General features: G+C 41.2%; 1 protein-coding gene across 1 annotated transcript; it reads left to right on the top strand.

Moving 5' to 3' along the window:
• Window positions 1-647: 647 nt before the first annotated feature.
• On the top strand, window positions 648-13,100 carry asmt (acetylserotonin O-methyltransferase). The gene is made up of 8 exons (XM_034562092.1): window positions 648-749; window positions 1,563-1,737; window positions 2,199-2,328; window positions 3,478-3,546; window positions 6,297-6,415; window positions 10,662-10,802; window positions 12,096-12,218; window positions 12,883-13,100. The coding sequence occupies exons 1-8, from the start codon at window positions 648-650 to the stop codon at window positions 13,098-13,100; spliced, it is 1,077 nt and encodes a 358-aa protein (XP_034417983.1).
• The last annotated feature ends 2,896 nt before the right edge of the window (window positions 13,101-15,996 follow it).

Genomic DNA, 15,996 nt, shown 5'->3' with positions numbered 1-15,996 from the left:
GCTGGTTTAATAAACTGTAGACGAATAATTAATAGTCTGATTAGTGTCTGTAATCTCCTAAAGGCATGCGACATGGTCGTCCGTGTCATGAGGTCTGATGCTCCCATTAGTTTCTCAACATAAGTGCAATCAGGCCACATGGAGACGAGAAGCAGAGCACATCTTTCAAAACACACAGTTTCCCCTCAAATGGTGTAATCCAGAAGCATCAATCACATGTTTTGGGTTCATGAAAACAGTCCTGATATGAGAATGCACTGAATGAAAGTCTCCATCCAAGTGTGTATGAGTGATTATGAACAAGGCAGCAGTGTATTACCAGAGAGTTGTTTCTTTGTCCAATGCAGACTGAGCCCCTGCTCTAATCTAGGTTATCTGGCCGTAATCAGCTTAGCCCACTGCCCTAACCGCTGCTGCTGGGTGCGCACTTTCTGTAGCTGTAGTCCGGCTATGCCTGCACTGGCATTCATACGCACACATGAAGTGCCTTCATGAGCAGAACAAACTATCGGGGAAGCTCACTTTGCATTTGGAGGAGCTCAACGTTCACCGTCTTTTCGCCGAGTTCTGTAATTTGTAATTTGTGATATTGGGCTATACAAAATAAACTGAATTGAATTTAATTGAATTCTGTCCAAACTGTGGCCATGGCTGAGCGTCAAGAGATGGGTCCATTGGAAGGGACACCTGCTGCTGACACTTACCCCAGAAAGATACTGGAGTATATGGAAGGATTCCTCATCTCCAAGGTAACGTACACATGAAGTGCAGACACACTGTACATCCTTTACTCAGTTTAAAGTTATAGTGTAGAGTTTCCCTTCCTTAACTTGGGGGTTGATAGCAGTCCAACATATTTATGCTTTAAGAATATAGTTTCTTAAAAGCTAAATTGATAAGATGATGAAACAATTAGTCAATCAAGAGAAAATTAATTGTTAAAGTGTTTGATACTTTATTCATTCTTAAGTTTTTCATGCAGAAATACCAAGCTCCACCTTTTCGATTGTGGGATTTGCTGTGTAATATCCTTGAGATTTAGACTGTTAGATGGAAGATGCTACCTTGGGCTAGAACACTGCCATTGGCATCTTATAGGATCAACCAAACCATTGAGAAATAACAGATTGTATACTAATTAAATTAGTCATTAATTGCTGCCCTAAATCTCAATTGAAAAATACACAAGGTGCTAATTTTCTTTTCCATTCTTTTGGTGGCCATGTCACCAACCACAGGTCACTTTGCTACACTTTTGATTAACTGTTATCTACAGTGTAGATAATTGTTGTGCAGAATGTTAGTGAAGACATAACTGATGTCCATAAATACATCAATGAAATACATTCTATTGGTCCAGCCATCTTAACAGTTTGATTGTGTGCAGGTCTTTCTATTGGGAGAATCATAATAGCGCTGTCCTGATTAGTGCTAAATGTGACTCTAATTTTATTGGAAGAGATTATTTAATTCTGTTGATTGAGCACCGGAGTCTATTCTACTTCGGTACATGAATGAACTGCACTCTATTCTCCTCTGCCTCCTCTCTCGCTCGGACCCAGACGGTTTTCTCCGCCTGTGAGCTGGGTGTGTTTGATGTGTTGCTGGCTTCAGAGCGTCCCCTGTCTGCAGAGGAGGTCAGTCAGGCGGTCGGAGCCAGTCTGGATGGCACACAGAGACTGCTGGCTGCCTGCACCGGCCTGCAGCTCCTCAACACACACCAGGACAATGGACGAGGTCAGCACACACACACACACACACACACACACACACACAAACACACTTGCAAATAATGTAGTAACAAACTACTCTCTCTCTCAATAGATTGAGTAGTGGTACTTGTGGTGATAATGGTAATACGTATTTGTTTAGAAGAGTGTTGCATAATAATTAAGGGTTGAAAAGCACATGAATGCGTGAAACTAGATAGAACTAAATATAATTTAAGACAAATAACCAATAAAATCAGTCTTTTTAGTAACTATATGTCCTTTTCATACTTATCCATTTGTCATCAGACATTCATTACATTCTCAATTGCTGCACCACCTGCACACACACCTCCCTCTCAGTCTCTGTCTCCCTGGTTTACATTAAAGTTCAAACTTAGTCTCAACACCTGCAGTGATTTACTCACAGTCACCTCCTCCTCTCTCCCTCTGTCTCTCGTCCTCCACCTCTCCCACAACTTGTTTCAGTGTGTTACAGTAACACAGAGCAGGCCAGTGTCTACCTGACCCGCTCCAGTCCTCTGTCCCTTTACCAGTCCATCCAGTACAGCTCCAGAACCATCTACCTCTGCTGGCACTACCTGACCGACGCTGTCAGGTCAGTACACTGAGCATGGCCTCGAGCTGGGTTTTTTTGCCATTAGAAATAGGCTATAAAATGTCAGAAAATAATTTTAAAAAATGTATATCGCATTTTCCCTATAAGAACTCAGCGATGAGCGAACAAAAGTGATCAGTGTTAATGTTATAATGGTAATATCACACTGAAAAACAGCAAATCCTTAAATGTGAGAGGCTGAAACCAGCTATTTTCTTGAAATTCTTATTTTATTTTAAATAATTATTAATATTTTTTTATTTTAAGGATGTGTTTTTTTCCGTGTATCCTTTGTTAAACTCTAACTGATTACATTGATGTGACATTTACATTACATTACATTGTGTTAGTCCCTCGTGGGTCAAATGGTCTTTGTGTCCTCTTATTGAGTGGCCAGATGATTCTGTGTTGTGTACAAGGTACTATAATTACCTATACTTTAATATATGATTACTTTCTAGAAGGATATCCGTTAATGGCCAAAATATAACTTGCATATTGACACAAAATCCTACAGGGGGAGCCAAACCAAAAGAGCAAGCAACAATAAACATAATGGGAGCCACCTGCAATTACCAAAGACAATGCTATTTTTAAATAGTGCACAAAGGATGGTATATATCTAAATGAGCAAGCAGAGAACAGTAGAATCACACACAGGAGGGCAGTGAGGAGCTGTGAGAACGGCAGGTTGGATTCGTAGCCGAAGGATTTGGATTCCAGTCTTACTTTTTTGTTTGAACAGGTTCTCAAGATGGATTTTAGTCTCATTGTTATGTCCGAGGGAGGAAAGCCAGCAGCTCTCTAATAGCGTGACTGGATTTACTGTGGCTGACGAGTCAAGTCCATCTGTCAGAAACTCAAGTGAAGATTACATAGAAAGGATAAAGACACCTTCATTAAAATGTATCCTTTTGCGTTGGACTGTGCAACAGAAACGTGAGAATTTAACTAAAATAGACCGAACATGACGGTGAATTCAACACATTTCATCTACGTCAACTGTGATGATGCTGAAGCAGATTTTAAGCAGTGAGACGATCAATACCTAGATCCCACATTGCTTACACTCACGTCGTAATATGTGTGTCAGAAATCCTCAAATGATCATGATCAAATATGAATATTTCTGTCTTTGCCTTGTACTAGAGAGGGAAGAAACCAGTATGAAAAGGCTTTTGGAGTCAGCTCGAACGACCTGTTCCAAGCTCTCTACAGGTAATTCTTGCTCATTTACATTCCGCCTCTGTCTCTCTATCGTAAGCCTGTCTGTCACTCTCTTCTCTCTTCGACCCTGAAAAAATAAGTCTCTGGATTTATTAGGAGGCACAAGATGTGTGAGGGAGAGGACGGGGGGAGGACGGGGGGGGGGGGGGGGGGGGGAGAGGACGGGGGGGGGGGAGGACGGGGGGGGGGGGGGGGGAGGGAGAAAGCGTGTGTGCGTGTGTGTGGGGGTGAGGGGGGTGGCAGTGATGTGAGGAAGCCTGGAGCAGAGAGAATATATCTGCCATTGTCCTAAAGGTCTTGCTTGTTTATGGTATGTAGTGCAGTTTTAACGCTTCACTGATCTGCTGGTCAGCAGTTTTCAGGGGTCACATGCTCAAAGTTTCACACTTTGTTCTCTAAGAGATTTCGATCGGCCTGCCTGAGGCTCAGTGCTTCAGAACACTGCCGGTCACAAAGCAGAGAACAACACGCTAAGACATCCTCCCGTCATCATCACGGCATGATTTGCATAACCATGGAGCTTTGATGGAAGGTTGATCTGCTGTGCACAAATGAAAGATAATACAGATCTTAAAATGCCGATTGCCATTAATATTTTACATCTGAACCATAAAATGAAATGTAACAACACACCAATGTGCAGATCTATAAACGAATAAGCCACACACACCACTACAACAGAAGTAGAAAGTAAAAACTGAATGCATATTGTTTTCTTTGGATTTTTACACTCAATTGACATTCTGTATGTTGTTGGTTGCATAAATTGAATTACTTCTGAATTTGCCATTTTTTTGTCGTACCCTTCTAAAAAAGCAGAAAAAATGCAGATGATCTCATAAAAACTGCCTCATAAAAAGAATTTAAAAAAGATGCATGCAAAATGAGAATATTCAACTAATGAACCACGCACACATAATGCAATACAACCTCGTGCAGATGAATTTGGAATTCAGGTTTAATTGATTGAAAACGAAAATATCCCGCGAGAAAAATGTCAACACCTGCGCACAATTGATTTAATGGGGAGTAGCAGTTGTTTGTCCCCACTGATTTCCCCTGTGGATACTGTGGATACATCAGCGAGGGGAAACAGCCACTGAAGTCATTCACTGCGTTCTTGGAGCGATGCAGCAGAAGCAAGAAGATTCAAAGCTGGCTGGATGACTCAGACTCCTGTTTACTCATCGCCATTTAACCAGCCGTGGACTGCGCCTGAATCATTTACAACCCGTCCACAGCTTGAATTCCCAATTCCGAGAGTGCAGAAAGGATTTGGAGTGAAGAGAACGTAGATTTTGAGAGATTTTCAAAATATACAAGCGATTGCATTGGAAGAAGTTTTACAGATGGGTATTTGTTATTTTATCCAAACCAGGCAGACTACTGAAGGGGTCTAATGGTTTCAACCTTCACAGATGAACATAATCCTTATGCTTTTCATGTCATTTGTAACATGTTTCTCTAACTGGACAGAAAGGACACATGGACAGCACCAGTTTTCAAAGACATTGTCACATTTCTTTTCTGCAAATAAATAACAATATACATATTTTTCTGGATGTGTCTCACAGCACAATGGGACAATATTGTCCTGCAACGGCAGCTTTAAATAATTAAACTAATTATTAATCTTGAAATGATCTACATTTTTGGTAGAGGTGAAAGCAAAGTCAATTTGAATAGTCTTTGAATAATACCCGTCAGTCTTTTCTTCTATTATTGTTAATGATAATGGGGAGGCTAAAGCATCGAGACAGCTGGAGAACACACAACAGAGATCAGGCAGCCATGAGCCATAACTCAGTCGGTGCAGATTTGACAGAGACCTGCAGGGATGTTCAGGAGGACTGCATGTCTGTGCAGAGAGCAGACAGATCATAAACTACATCGATGTTATAACGACGATAAGGACAGAGATAACCAGGCTGAGCATATCTTCCTCAATATTATTGGAGACAGCATGAGATCGCGTGATTGTAAATGCCCTCAATCAGGGACAAAAAGAGCTGCAGATGTTATCGTTGGGGGGCATTCGATAACTTGCATCCACAATGTTCTCAAATTAAAGCTGACAGTCTGCTGTTTGGCCTCACAGTCATTTCATCTTTACACATCCGATGTAATCAAAGTCTGGGGCTGCAACAATGAGTCACTTTCAAAGTTCCTCTGGAGGTCACTGTGTCATCTGAAGTTGCATCATGTATTAGATGGATGATAATTTTGCTGCATTGAAGTTTGGGTGAATACGATTCTAGTGTTACAGAACAGATGATGATCAGTCTGTCTGTGTGTGTGTGTGTGTGTGTGTGTGTGTGCGTGTGTGTGTGTGTGTGTGTGTGTGTGTGTGTGTGTGTGTGTGCGTGTGCGTGTGTGTGTGCGTGTGCGTGTGTACTGGGTGATGAGGTGGAGATTCCTCAAAGCAGCAGCAGTCACCACAGGCTCTTCTATTCTGCTGCAACCCGTCTCTCACTCACACACACACACACACACACATGCACACACACACACACACTGTCGCCATGGGGAGAAACATTATAGATGAGGAGAGGCACTGTGTGTGTGCTTAACTGTTTATTGTGGACTCAGAGCAAGTAGAACCTTAGGTGACAGCTTACAGAAAATGATAAAGGAAGTTTGGCCTCGAAACACAGAGACTTAAATGAAAAAGAGGTTGTACTGACATGACAGACTGTTTTGTCCCTTTCTCTTGCTCTTTGTGTGTGTGTGTGTGTGTGTAGGTCTGATGAGGAGATGGTGAAGTTTATGCAGTTGATGAACTCTATTTGGAACATCTGTGGTAAAGACGTAGTTACGGCCTTTGACCTTTCGCCTTTCAACATCATCTGCGACCTTGGAGGTAAATCTGTGTGTGTGTGTGTGTGTGTGTGTGTGTGTGTGTGTGTGTGTGTGTGTGTGCGTGTGTGTGTGTGTATTTATCCAGTCCCCATATCTAATTTCCATAAGGTTGAGGGTTCATAGTCATTAACATTTAAAATAGTTGCCGTCATGTGTTAACTAAAAGACAGCTGGCTAAGCCGCACACATATTAATACAGTACGTGTGTGCGCACACAATCAACTGTGACCTTTATTAATCCCCCCTCGAGCCTCTTTGAGTTAATGACTCTTTGTAAGCCAGTCAACTTTCCCCACATACACACAACTCAAAGTCACCTCCACCTGGAGTTTTCCTTATCCTGTCAGAGAGGCATTGTTTTAACAATTAGTGTGTTAAAATCCTCTTTTTATTTTTGTAAAGCAAGAACAACAAATACAGTGTAAAAACGTGGGGTTTTCTATGGTTTTCTTTTTCATATAAAATGTTCAAAAAGGCATACTGAGTGGATTAACTTAACAAGACCACGGTGCAAACACAAATCAGTGTTCACAGAGAGTTGGAGGCAACAAGGCAGTTTAACCGGCCGAGACCAAGTAAAGTATTCAGCCTTGTTTGTCACAACAGTCTATTTATTTTACCCTTCTTCTTACCAGGTAATTAATGGCTGTAACATATTTGTAGTTCAACAATCAAGAGAATAACAAATTAATAATTTGTAGCATTTCTGTTCGATTTTGAATTTAATGTGATTATCATAAAACATATTTTTTGTGGACATGGCCCTAGTATGCATAAATAATTGGTTTTATGTGATTTTGCATAGCCTGATTCTGATGTTAATGCCCATCACAGGATTTTTCTCAAGCGTACAAGAAATATGCACATGCCAATAAATAAGGGAAAACATGTCAGTCCAATTTGCTGCAGACCTTTGTAGATTTCATCCATTGTTCAACAGAATAAGACTGAACGGCTCTGAATGTAAAATATATGAATGTGACGTAAGATGTTGTAGCCTTCAGTCATCTATAATAGTAAAGCGGTAGCTTCCTTGACTAATCTCCTCTGTGTGTTCTTTTTTGTCAAATAAGATTTATTTATAAAGTGTCTTTGAACAGACGATTTCTGACGAAATGGTTTACACGGAGAGTAAAGTGCACAAGGATAAAAAATGAGAAGAACAAACAGAACATGAGCTCCATGTGAGTTCAAAGAAATGCCAGAAAACTAGACAAGGACGGGGAAGGATCAAAAAGAAAAGAAAAAAAGTAAAAATGAATCTTCTGTTCTGTCACAGGACTTTTCATCTCCTGCCGAAAACGTCATGATATGAATAATAGGGGAACAGCTTTTGTCTGAGAGATATTACATTTTAAACGGAGAGCTAAACGATGTCTCCACTCTTACACTCCTCCATCGGTCAAAAACAGTATGATGGATAACAATGGTTCAGATAGTAATAATGAGGTTTCTAAGACCAAATGTTCAGTCTGTGGCTCTGTCCACGAGTCTACAGCCTACTCAGTGATCATCACATTTAAATGATCCAGCACATTACCCATGAAAGCCCAGAATCCCCCCGGTGTTAAATCAGATTAGAGGTTGGTTGACATGCAAGCCGACAACCAGACAGAATGTATTTTAGTTTAACAAAATTGGAAGAAAGGCCAAAAACATTTTAAAAATGTAAAAAAGCCAAGATGTATAAGCATTTTTTTACATGCACAAGTGAGTCTCCATTTTCTCAGTTTGAATTAAAACAAAACTGCAACATTTGGACAAAGAAATGGCAAGTGATTCGCTACAAACACCATTTGACACCCACGATTGGCCCCCTTCATGTGTGTGACACCTCAGCTGACCACACAGGGGAGCTGTGAAGCTGCTAAATGAGCAGACACTCACACACACACACACACACACACACACACACACACACACACTCACACACTCACACACTCACACACACACACACACACACACACACACACACACACACACACACACACACATATCCAGGGTAGTCCTCCTGTCTTTCCTCTCCTTTGGGACTTTCTCAGCATGAGGTGTGTGTGTTCATGTTTATGCATTAAGGTGCAGCACCAAAAGAAGTGTGTGCATGTGGACAGCGGGAGTGTAAAGGGAGTGACTGAGGTGTCCCATTAAGACTTTGAGTCTCACCTGCTGCTCAGGTACTCTGCCTGTCTGTCTCTCTGTCCGTATGTCCTAGTTTCTGCGAACTTGCTGACTTTAATCTAAATCAGAGTCCCCATTAGCGTCTTTCTCATTTATATGATGAAGGTGGTTTGTCCTACACTTCAACAGTATGTTTAGCCGAAAAATGAATAATCAACTTAAAGGTTACTGCAACTCCAAGGAAATTATATATTCATGGTTTCGAAGCATTCTATAAACAGAAGTCTAATTTCTGAAACATTGTAGATGGATAGTCTACATAAGCAGTATTATAAGAAATCTATCCAACACCAAACATATGGATATGTAAGTACAACTACACTCACCAGATTGCAATGCACTAGATTACATTTGTTTGAATGAAATGGTCACACATATGCACAGATAAAATAGTAGAGAAAGAAAAACCCAACAATAACATACAACAAATATTACCGCAGCCAGGTTTCCTCAAGGTCTTGTACGGCGTGTTGTGTTTGTTTTTTCTCCTCCTCAGTGCTCTTTGATTTCACTCCTCTGCTAACCCCTGTTTGATGTGAGAGCATCTATCTCTCTCTCTCTCTCTCTCTCTCTCTCTCTGTGTGTATGTGTGTAATAAATAGACAAAGTATTGTAAAAATACAGACTGCTACAGTAGCAGCAGGTCATATACAGTTTGCTGCCTGAACAAACAATCACACACACACACACACACACACACACACACACACAAAAACACACAAACACTCACACACACACACACACACACACACACACACACAGACACTTTGGTTGGCTTTGTAGGTTTGGCAAAGTGAGATCCTTTGATCCTGTATTCCACCACAGACTTTGCATCACTATCCCATTCATACATTCTTCATATATCGATCTCTTCCTTTATCTGTCTCATACACTCCCTCACCATCTGTTGATGATTGAGTTTGCATGTGAATCACAGACGTTAATAATAATGCGGCCAAGGCATCAAAGTTAAAATATTCGTAGTTTCATACTAAATCCTTATCTCTGCAATTGTGTGTTTGTATGCTCATTTCAATGCTGTTTCAAGTACAGCTGATGGGATGTTTTTGTATTTATTTGGTTATAAACATATTAATCATATGCAAAATACAAATGTTATCTGATGATGGTGCTCAATGAAAGGTTGGAAGATCCCCAAACTAATCCAATTCATCCTCTCTGGACCATAAATGTTTTACTAAATTCCTCTGCAATCAAATGTCATTATTCACCTACTCATAGCCATTCATACACCCATCAAGACTATCTACTCATTCATACCAGTTCATAGCAATTTGGGGTTAAGTGTCTTACACAAGCTGTCTTGCATATTGACATGGACTAGCGGAGCCGGGGATTGAACCGCCGATCCTCTGATTGAAGAACGACCCTGCTCCATCACTAAGTCTCCCCATCCAATGACTTGTTAAAGACATTAAAAAAAGAAAAGAAAAGTCTTATGGTGGCATGTTTTGTGAGGTCACAGCGACCTTGACCTTTGAGAACCAAATGTGGATCAGTTCATCCTTCAGTGGCCGTTTGTGCCAAATTCAAAGAAAGTCCCTCAAGGCGTTCCTGAGATACCGCGTTCCCGAGAATGGGATGGACAGACGATAACATAATAGACACGGCCATGTGGAGGCATAGCATCAAGGAATTTCAAATGCATTAAAATGTAAATGTTTATAAACAAAAGCATGCCAAATCAGGTTAAGCCAGAGCAGAACAAAAAAAATGGCATGTGTCTGTGACTGCTTTTCCCCAGATTAGATTCCCTGTTTCTGTATAAAGCATCTGGCTCTCATTCACTCTACACAATTCAATTCATTCTGCTTCATTGGCATGAATGTAAGATGAACCATATTCCCTCAGCCGCCACATACATCTGAATACAAATCATGCAAATAGATATTCATACATACCTGAAAGCATTTGTTCCACTCGAGTGACTCCGTGTGTCGTGTGTGTACTTGTGTGCACGGTGTGTGTGAGTGATTGATGCACTACCTTGTTAATGAAGGTTGTGTGTATTCATTCAACTAAATTGAACTCTCTCTTTCTCTCTCCAGGCTGTAGTGGAGCATTAGCCAAGCAGTGCACGTCAGCCTACCCAGAATGCACTGTGACGATCTTTGACCTCCCCAAGGTGGTGCATACGTCGAGGGAACATTTTGTCACTGGGGCCGACGAGAGGATAAGCTTCCACGAAGGTAACGCCGATGCAAGTGGTCGGACTCCCTTGACATTCATAGTCATACACAGACAGTTCAAGTGCGATGCTTTAAACACACACACACACAAACACACATGACGTCACTTAAGAAATTGCAGATTTCTTATTTACACAAAGTTTACTAATATGTTAAATGACAATAGCAATTCCAACACAATAGCAATAATTCAGCGATGGGTAAAGGGCCTCTATAAAAGTGCTATTGGATATATCAAGAAGGAATAAGAGCTGAAGAGAAGAAGAAGTGCAGATCTAAGGAGTGACGTTTGAATCCCAGCTGAATCCAGTGTATACTTTGAGATTTGAGGTTTGGGCATGGTGACAGTCTGCCTGCCACCATCAGTCTTGTTTACTTCTAAAAGCATAGAGAAAAGACGGAAGACATCTTTTGAAGATATATTTTCCTTCAAGTGAAGTCAAGTTGGTGTTTCTTCAAATTTCACACTGCGACAGTGTGAGAAAAATACTTTCAGCATTTCAGTTCCATGTGTGTGCAGCATTCAGTTAATATATACAATCAAGTGTTCGGAAAATAAAAGCAGATAAAGACGTTAAAGACGATGTTGATACCGTCACCTGTGTGCTTCCATGCGCCCGCTGAACTCTTGCTATTGGACTGAAAGTATTGTGTCAATTTATACCTCACGTTTTGTTGTGTTGGCTCACGAAGCAGCTGATTTCAAATAAAAAGTTCACAGAAGCCTGCGATCTTGAAAACCCAGAGCCAAAATCCACTGTGAGAACAGCCACAATGGTATCGAACAGCTGCAACATGGACGACACCAAAACTGAAATGTACTGATTTTGTGTCACAATGTTGTATTTTAGGAGCGCATACTTCTGCCCTTCATATTAGCTTAAAATATTGCATTTACACAGTTATAATGGGCAGCGAGGACATGTAATTGAATGAGGGACAAGCATACACATTCATGTTATTATTGTTTGTCCGTTGTATGGTTATATACTTTTAAATAATGTGATTACAACAGACATTTCCCATTTGTATTCATTATATTTAAGTATGTAACCATTAACTGAATCATTGTCATGTTACGGGAAGACTTGTCAACCGAATGAATAATTATGTGAAACAATTAGCAGGGTTTCAGGAATTCAGTGCATTTAAATTGCGCACGTGTGTGTGTGTGTGTGTGTGTGTGTGTGTGTGTGTGTGTGTGTGTGTGTGTGTGTGTGTGTGTGTGTGTGTGTGTGTGTGTGTGTGTGTGTGTGTGTGGGTGGGTGGGTGGGTGGGTGTATGTCTGTTTAGGGGACTTCTTTAAAGACCCCCTGCCAGAGGCTGACCTCTACATCCTCGCCAGAATCCTCCACGACTGGACAGACGAGCGCTGCATAGAGCTACTCAGTAGCGTCTACAAAGCCTGCAAACCAGGTCTGTGTGTGTGTGTGTGTGTGTGTGTTTGTTTGTATGTGTGTGTGTTTTTCTGTGTGTGTCTTTGAGAGTGAGAGGGATGAGCACTTTTTTCCCTCTTGAAATGAGATGGCAGATTGTATCCAACAATGCAGCTGATCCCGGAAAAATCTGTCCTTGTGACTTTGATCAAAGACAGACGCACACACACACACACACACACACACACACACGCACACACAAAAGCAGTGGGCGTTATCAGGAGGCAGAAAACCCTTTCATGTGTTCTCATAATAATGTGCATCTGTGTGTGCGTACACAAGAGGAGGGAAGAAAAACAAAGAAATAAATTAAGTAGGGACCACTGGAAAGAGAGTACAACCTGCCGTATGAGGTAGTTTGTCAGATAGTAGACATTTTCAATTGCAGAGTTAAGTTTTGAGGATCGTGTGGGTGCTACTAATAACATCGATGATGTCTCTGTTCCAGTCATTATTGCAATGCAATGCAGCAATTAACTGGTATTAATTAGAACTGTGCTCAACAAGTCAAGATGTCAGCTTTGTCAATTCTGCCGAACAGTAATGCCGTAGCTTAGCTTTGTCAGATCCGTCAGTGAGAAGAGAAACACGAAGAGGAAAGATCAGACATACACACAACGCTGTTCCTTTGGTCCGTCCTGCAGGAGGCGCTGTGTTGCTAGTGGAGGCGTTGCTCCACGAGGACGGCTGTGGCCCGGTGACAGTGCAGCTCTACTCCCTGAACATGCTGGTACAGACGGAGGGCAGAGAGAGGACGGCTGCTCAGTACGCTGCCCTGCTGGATGCCGCCGGCTTCACCGGCACCCAGCACCGCCTTACTGGGAAGATCTACGATGCTGTGCTGGGACGCAAAGAGACATGAGGCCGTCAGATGAGGCCGCTCGTGTGCCAGGACTGAAAACTACAACTGTACTATGTTGGGCATTCTTTTTTAATGTCACCTTAAGTTTCTTCAAATAAAAAAAAAAGTGTGTTTCTCACGCTGTATGACAATACCAGCTTTTTCACTGAACCTGTTAGATCTCTGAAATATTCAAAACAAGGCCCATTTTTACGGCTGCTAAATTCTGGGTACTGTGTATTCTGGACTATTGTGCATCATTTTAAATACATTTCCTGTAAATTAGCATCCCGTAAAAACAAAGCTAACTAAGTAAAGTTGTACCACTCTAAATCTGCAATGAAAAGATAACTGCGGACAGAGAAATTCAGATTCAAATGTAGGGGAATGCTTGCTAACAAAATACTCAATTTGCAGCAAAATACAAAATATATATGTTTCTGCTACAGCGCCAAATAGTAGTTAAAGAAAAGTACTTACGGACAAATGGTGTTCCTGGCCACAGTGTGAGAAGATTTACTGCAGCAGGAGAGTTAGTTCCATGACTCATGAGCACCAAGGGGAATTCATTCAGTTAACACTATTCCTGTAGCACTGGAGCAGTGTACTACATTATATTAAATAACAATAAAAAAATTGAACTTGAACTTTCCATTAAATCCACGTGTTTGACATTGGGCAAATGGCGGCTACACCTTGGAAAGGTCGCCAGGCGATCACAGGGCTGACACATAGAGACAGAAAACCATGCACGCTCACATTTACACCAACGGGCAATTAAGAGACATGATTTAACTTAAGATGCATAACTTTGGACTGAGGGAAGAAGCCGGATAACCCAGGAGAAAACCTACGCAAACATCGTGAGAACATGCACCATACAGGAGATCTGGCCAGTGGGACGCAGTGTTCAGTTGCTCTTTAAATGAACACCCTGTATGAGCACACTGACATGTTGCTCACAGTAAAACACCAACACATGCATATTTTCGCCATCAATTTGGACCCAAGTGTCTTCCAAATCTAGTAATCCCGATTCTCCTGTATATGATTGGCCGCATACTGCAAAGGTCGACCTCTATCTGATGGGGTGCAGCGTGAGCTTCCAGTCTCATCGCTACAAAGATGAACCTCTTTAAATATCTGTTCTCATCACTCAATCCTAAGGCCTGTGTCTGAGCTGCTCGCCTCTTGCTGTTCAGCCTAGTAAAGCTGTCTGTGTGAATCAGTAAATCTTCTTCACAATGACCCAGCCCATCTTTTATTTTACCCGTCTCCTCTTCTGCAGATATCAGCCTTTTATTAAATTCATTGTGCTCCACCAACACTGGATATAATAACTATTCAGTTGCAGTATTACTAACTCAGTCATTTATTAGGCATAAAATAGGTACAATATAATGCTAAAATATAATTGGATAAAATATCAGTTGTCTGACTCCCCAGCTGACATCACAATCAGCCTTCAAACCCCAATATGTCCTACTCTACATTCAGAGGACTGAATCAACACTGTTTATTTCGCCGTCTCTTTTCCATACACACACTCATTCTCACTGCCCTCTCCACCCCCGTCTCTCCTTTTTATCCCAAGTAATTGTGAATTAATCAGACTTCAAAGTGCAACAAATTAGAATTTATGTAAAATCCTTGTGGACAGCTTTACAGAGAGCCGGCCTAATGAAGGGAAAGTAAGTGCTGAGGCTGAAGACAGCTTGACCTGTGTGGAGTGATAGTGCCCAGAGACAAGGTGCAGTATTACCAATGTCAGGGTGGTGAACTAGTGCTGTGTACCACTTGGTGCTGGGCAATGAGGCTTTTCTTGAGAATAAATCACAATTTCAGCAAAGGTAGGTTGAATTTAAATTAATCCAGTTCTGCAATAATCTGTATAACCTGATTCAACTTTCCTCTAGTTACTAATCTTCTCCTCAAACTAAAACCAGATTAGATAAGAATTAGTTTTTTTAAGTTGTTCTATGTCTTTGATGAAAAAGTTAACTTCCTCTGGATGAAAGTGTCCGACTTCTTTGCATTTTTAAGTAAAAGGAACCACTGGAAATCAGCTCAGAATATTAAAGTAAAAAGAATTGTTTCTGTAGAGAATCTGCTGTAATTCTGTGAGAGTATTTCTCCAAGTGCTTTTCTTCAATGATTTAGAGTCGGGTCAATGTTTTCCACTTCAGCAGAGAAAGGTGCATACATTTCTCCTCTCTGCTTTTCACTTCCACTTACTGCTCCATCTCATGAGGCTATTATTGTGGCAGCCTCAGGTTCAACTGCGCTGGGTTTTATGGGTGGTTCCAGAAAGTTAGAGCTATAAATATAAGAAATAGGGGACTGAGATGGAGGTAAGGATAGGTAGGTGTGCTGATGACATCCAGGCAACCTGTTGACCAGTGGTTTAAGGTTCATGTCATGTGTTCACAATTCCACTGGTTTGATTCCAGCCAGCAACCATGCTTCTTATCAAATAAAGGCAAAATAGGTCATTATAATAATGCAAAATCCGCATTGATTACACATAATGCGTGTGCGTGTGTGTGTGTGTGTGTGTGTTTGTGTGTGGGATGTGATTCCTCACACATTTATTATCTCTTATGGAAGCATATTCCCCTCCAGGAATTAGATGACAAGTTAGCAATGATAAAACATTTAAAAAAGAACTCTCCTGAGTATCTCTTAATTATGTCACAGTAAGCAAAAAATTATGACTTACGGCCATCTGTGTGTGTGTGTCAGTGTGTGTGTTTTAAGATGTGTGACTGTTGATGCTAATGTCTGTACCAACGTGTGCGTGAATTGTCGTATAGGAAATCATGTGTGTACAACTCTGTGACTGCTGTGAGTGTGCTCAGTACTACACACTTTGGGGACTCTCTAAATCTGTTCCACAAGTCACACAGCCTTCCACCCT

This window comes from Cyclopterus lumpus, chromosome 21 (assembly GCF_009769545.1).
Source record: "Cyclopterus lumpus isolate fCycLum1 chromosome 21, fCycLum1.pri, whole genome shotgun sequence".
Lineage (NCBI taxonomy): Eukaryota > Metazoa > Chordata > Actinopteri > Perciformes > Cyclopteridae > Cyclopterus > Cyclopterus lumpus.
Note: the sequence above shows the minus strand (reverse complement) of the source record. Positions and strands in the feature narration are given on the sequence as shown.

Bases quoted from the DNA above. Each gene is read 5' to 3' on its own strand.
- asmt (XM_034562092.1), top strand. From the start codon at position 648: ATGGCTGAGCGTCAAGAGATGGGTCCATTGGAAGGGACACCTGCTGCT. The intron at 1,738-2,198 runs GTCAGCACACAC...AACTTGTTTCAG, and splicing joins ACACCAGGACAATGGACGAG to TGTGTTACAGTAACACAGAG. The intron at 2,329-3,477 runs GTCAGTACACTG...GCCTTGTACTAG, and splicing joins TACCTGACCGACGCTGTCAG to AGAGGGAAGAAACCAGTATG.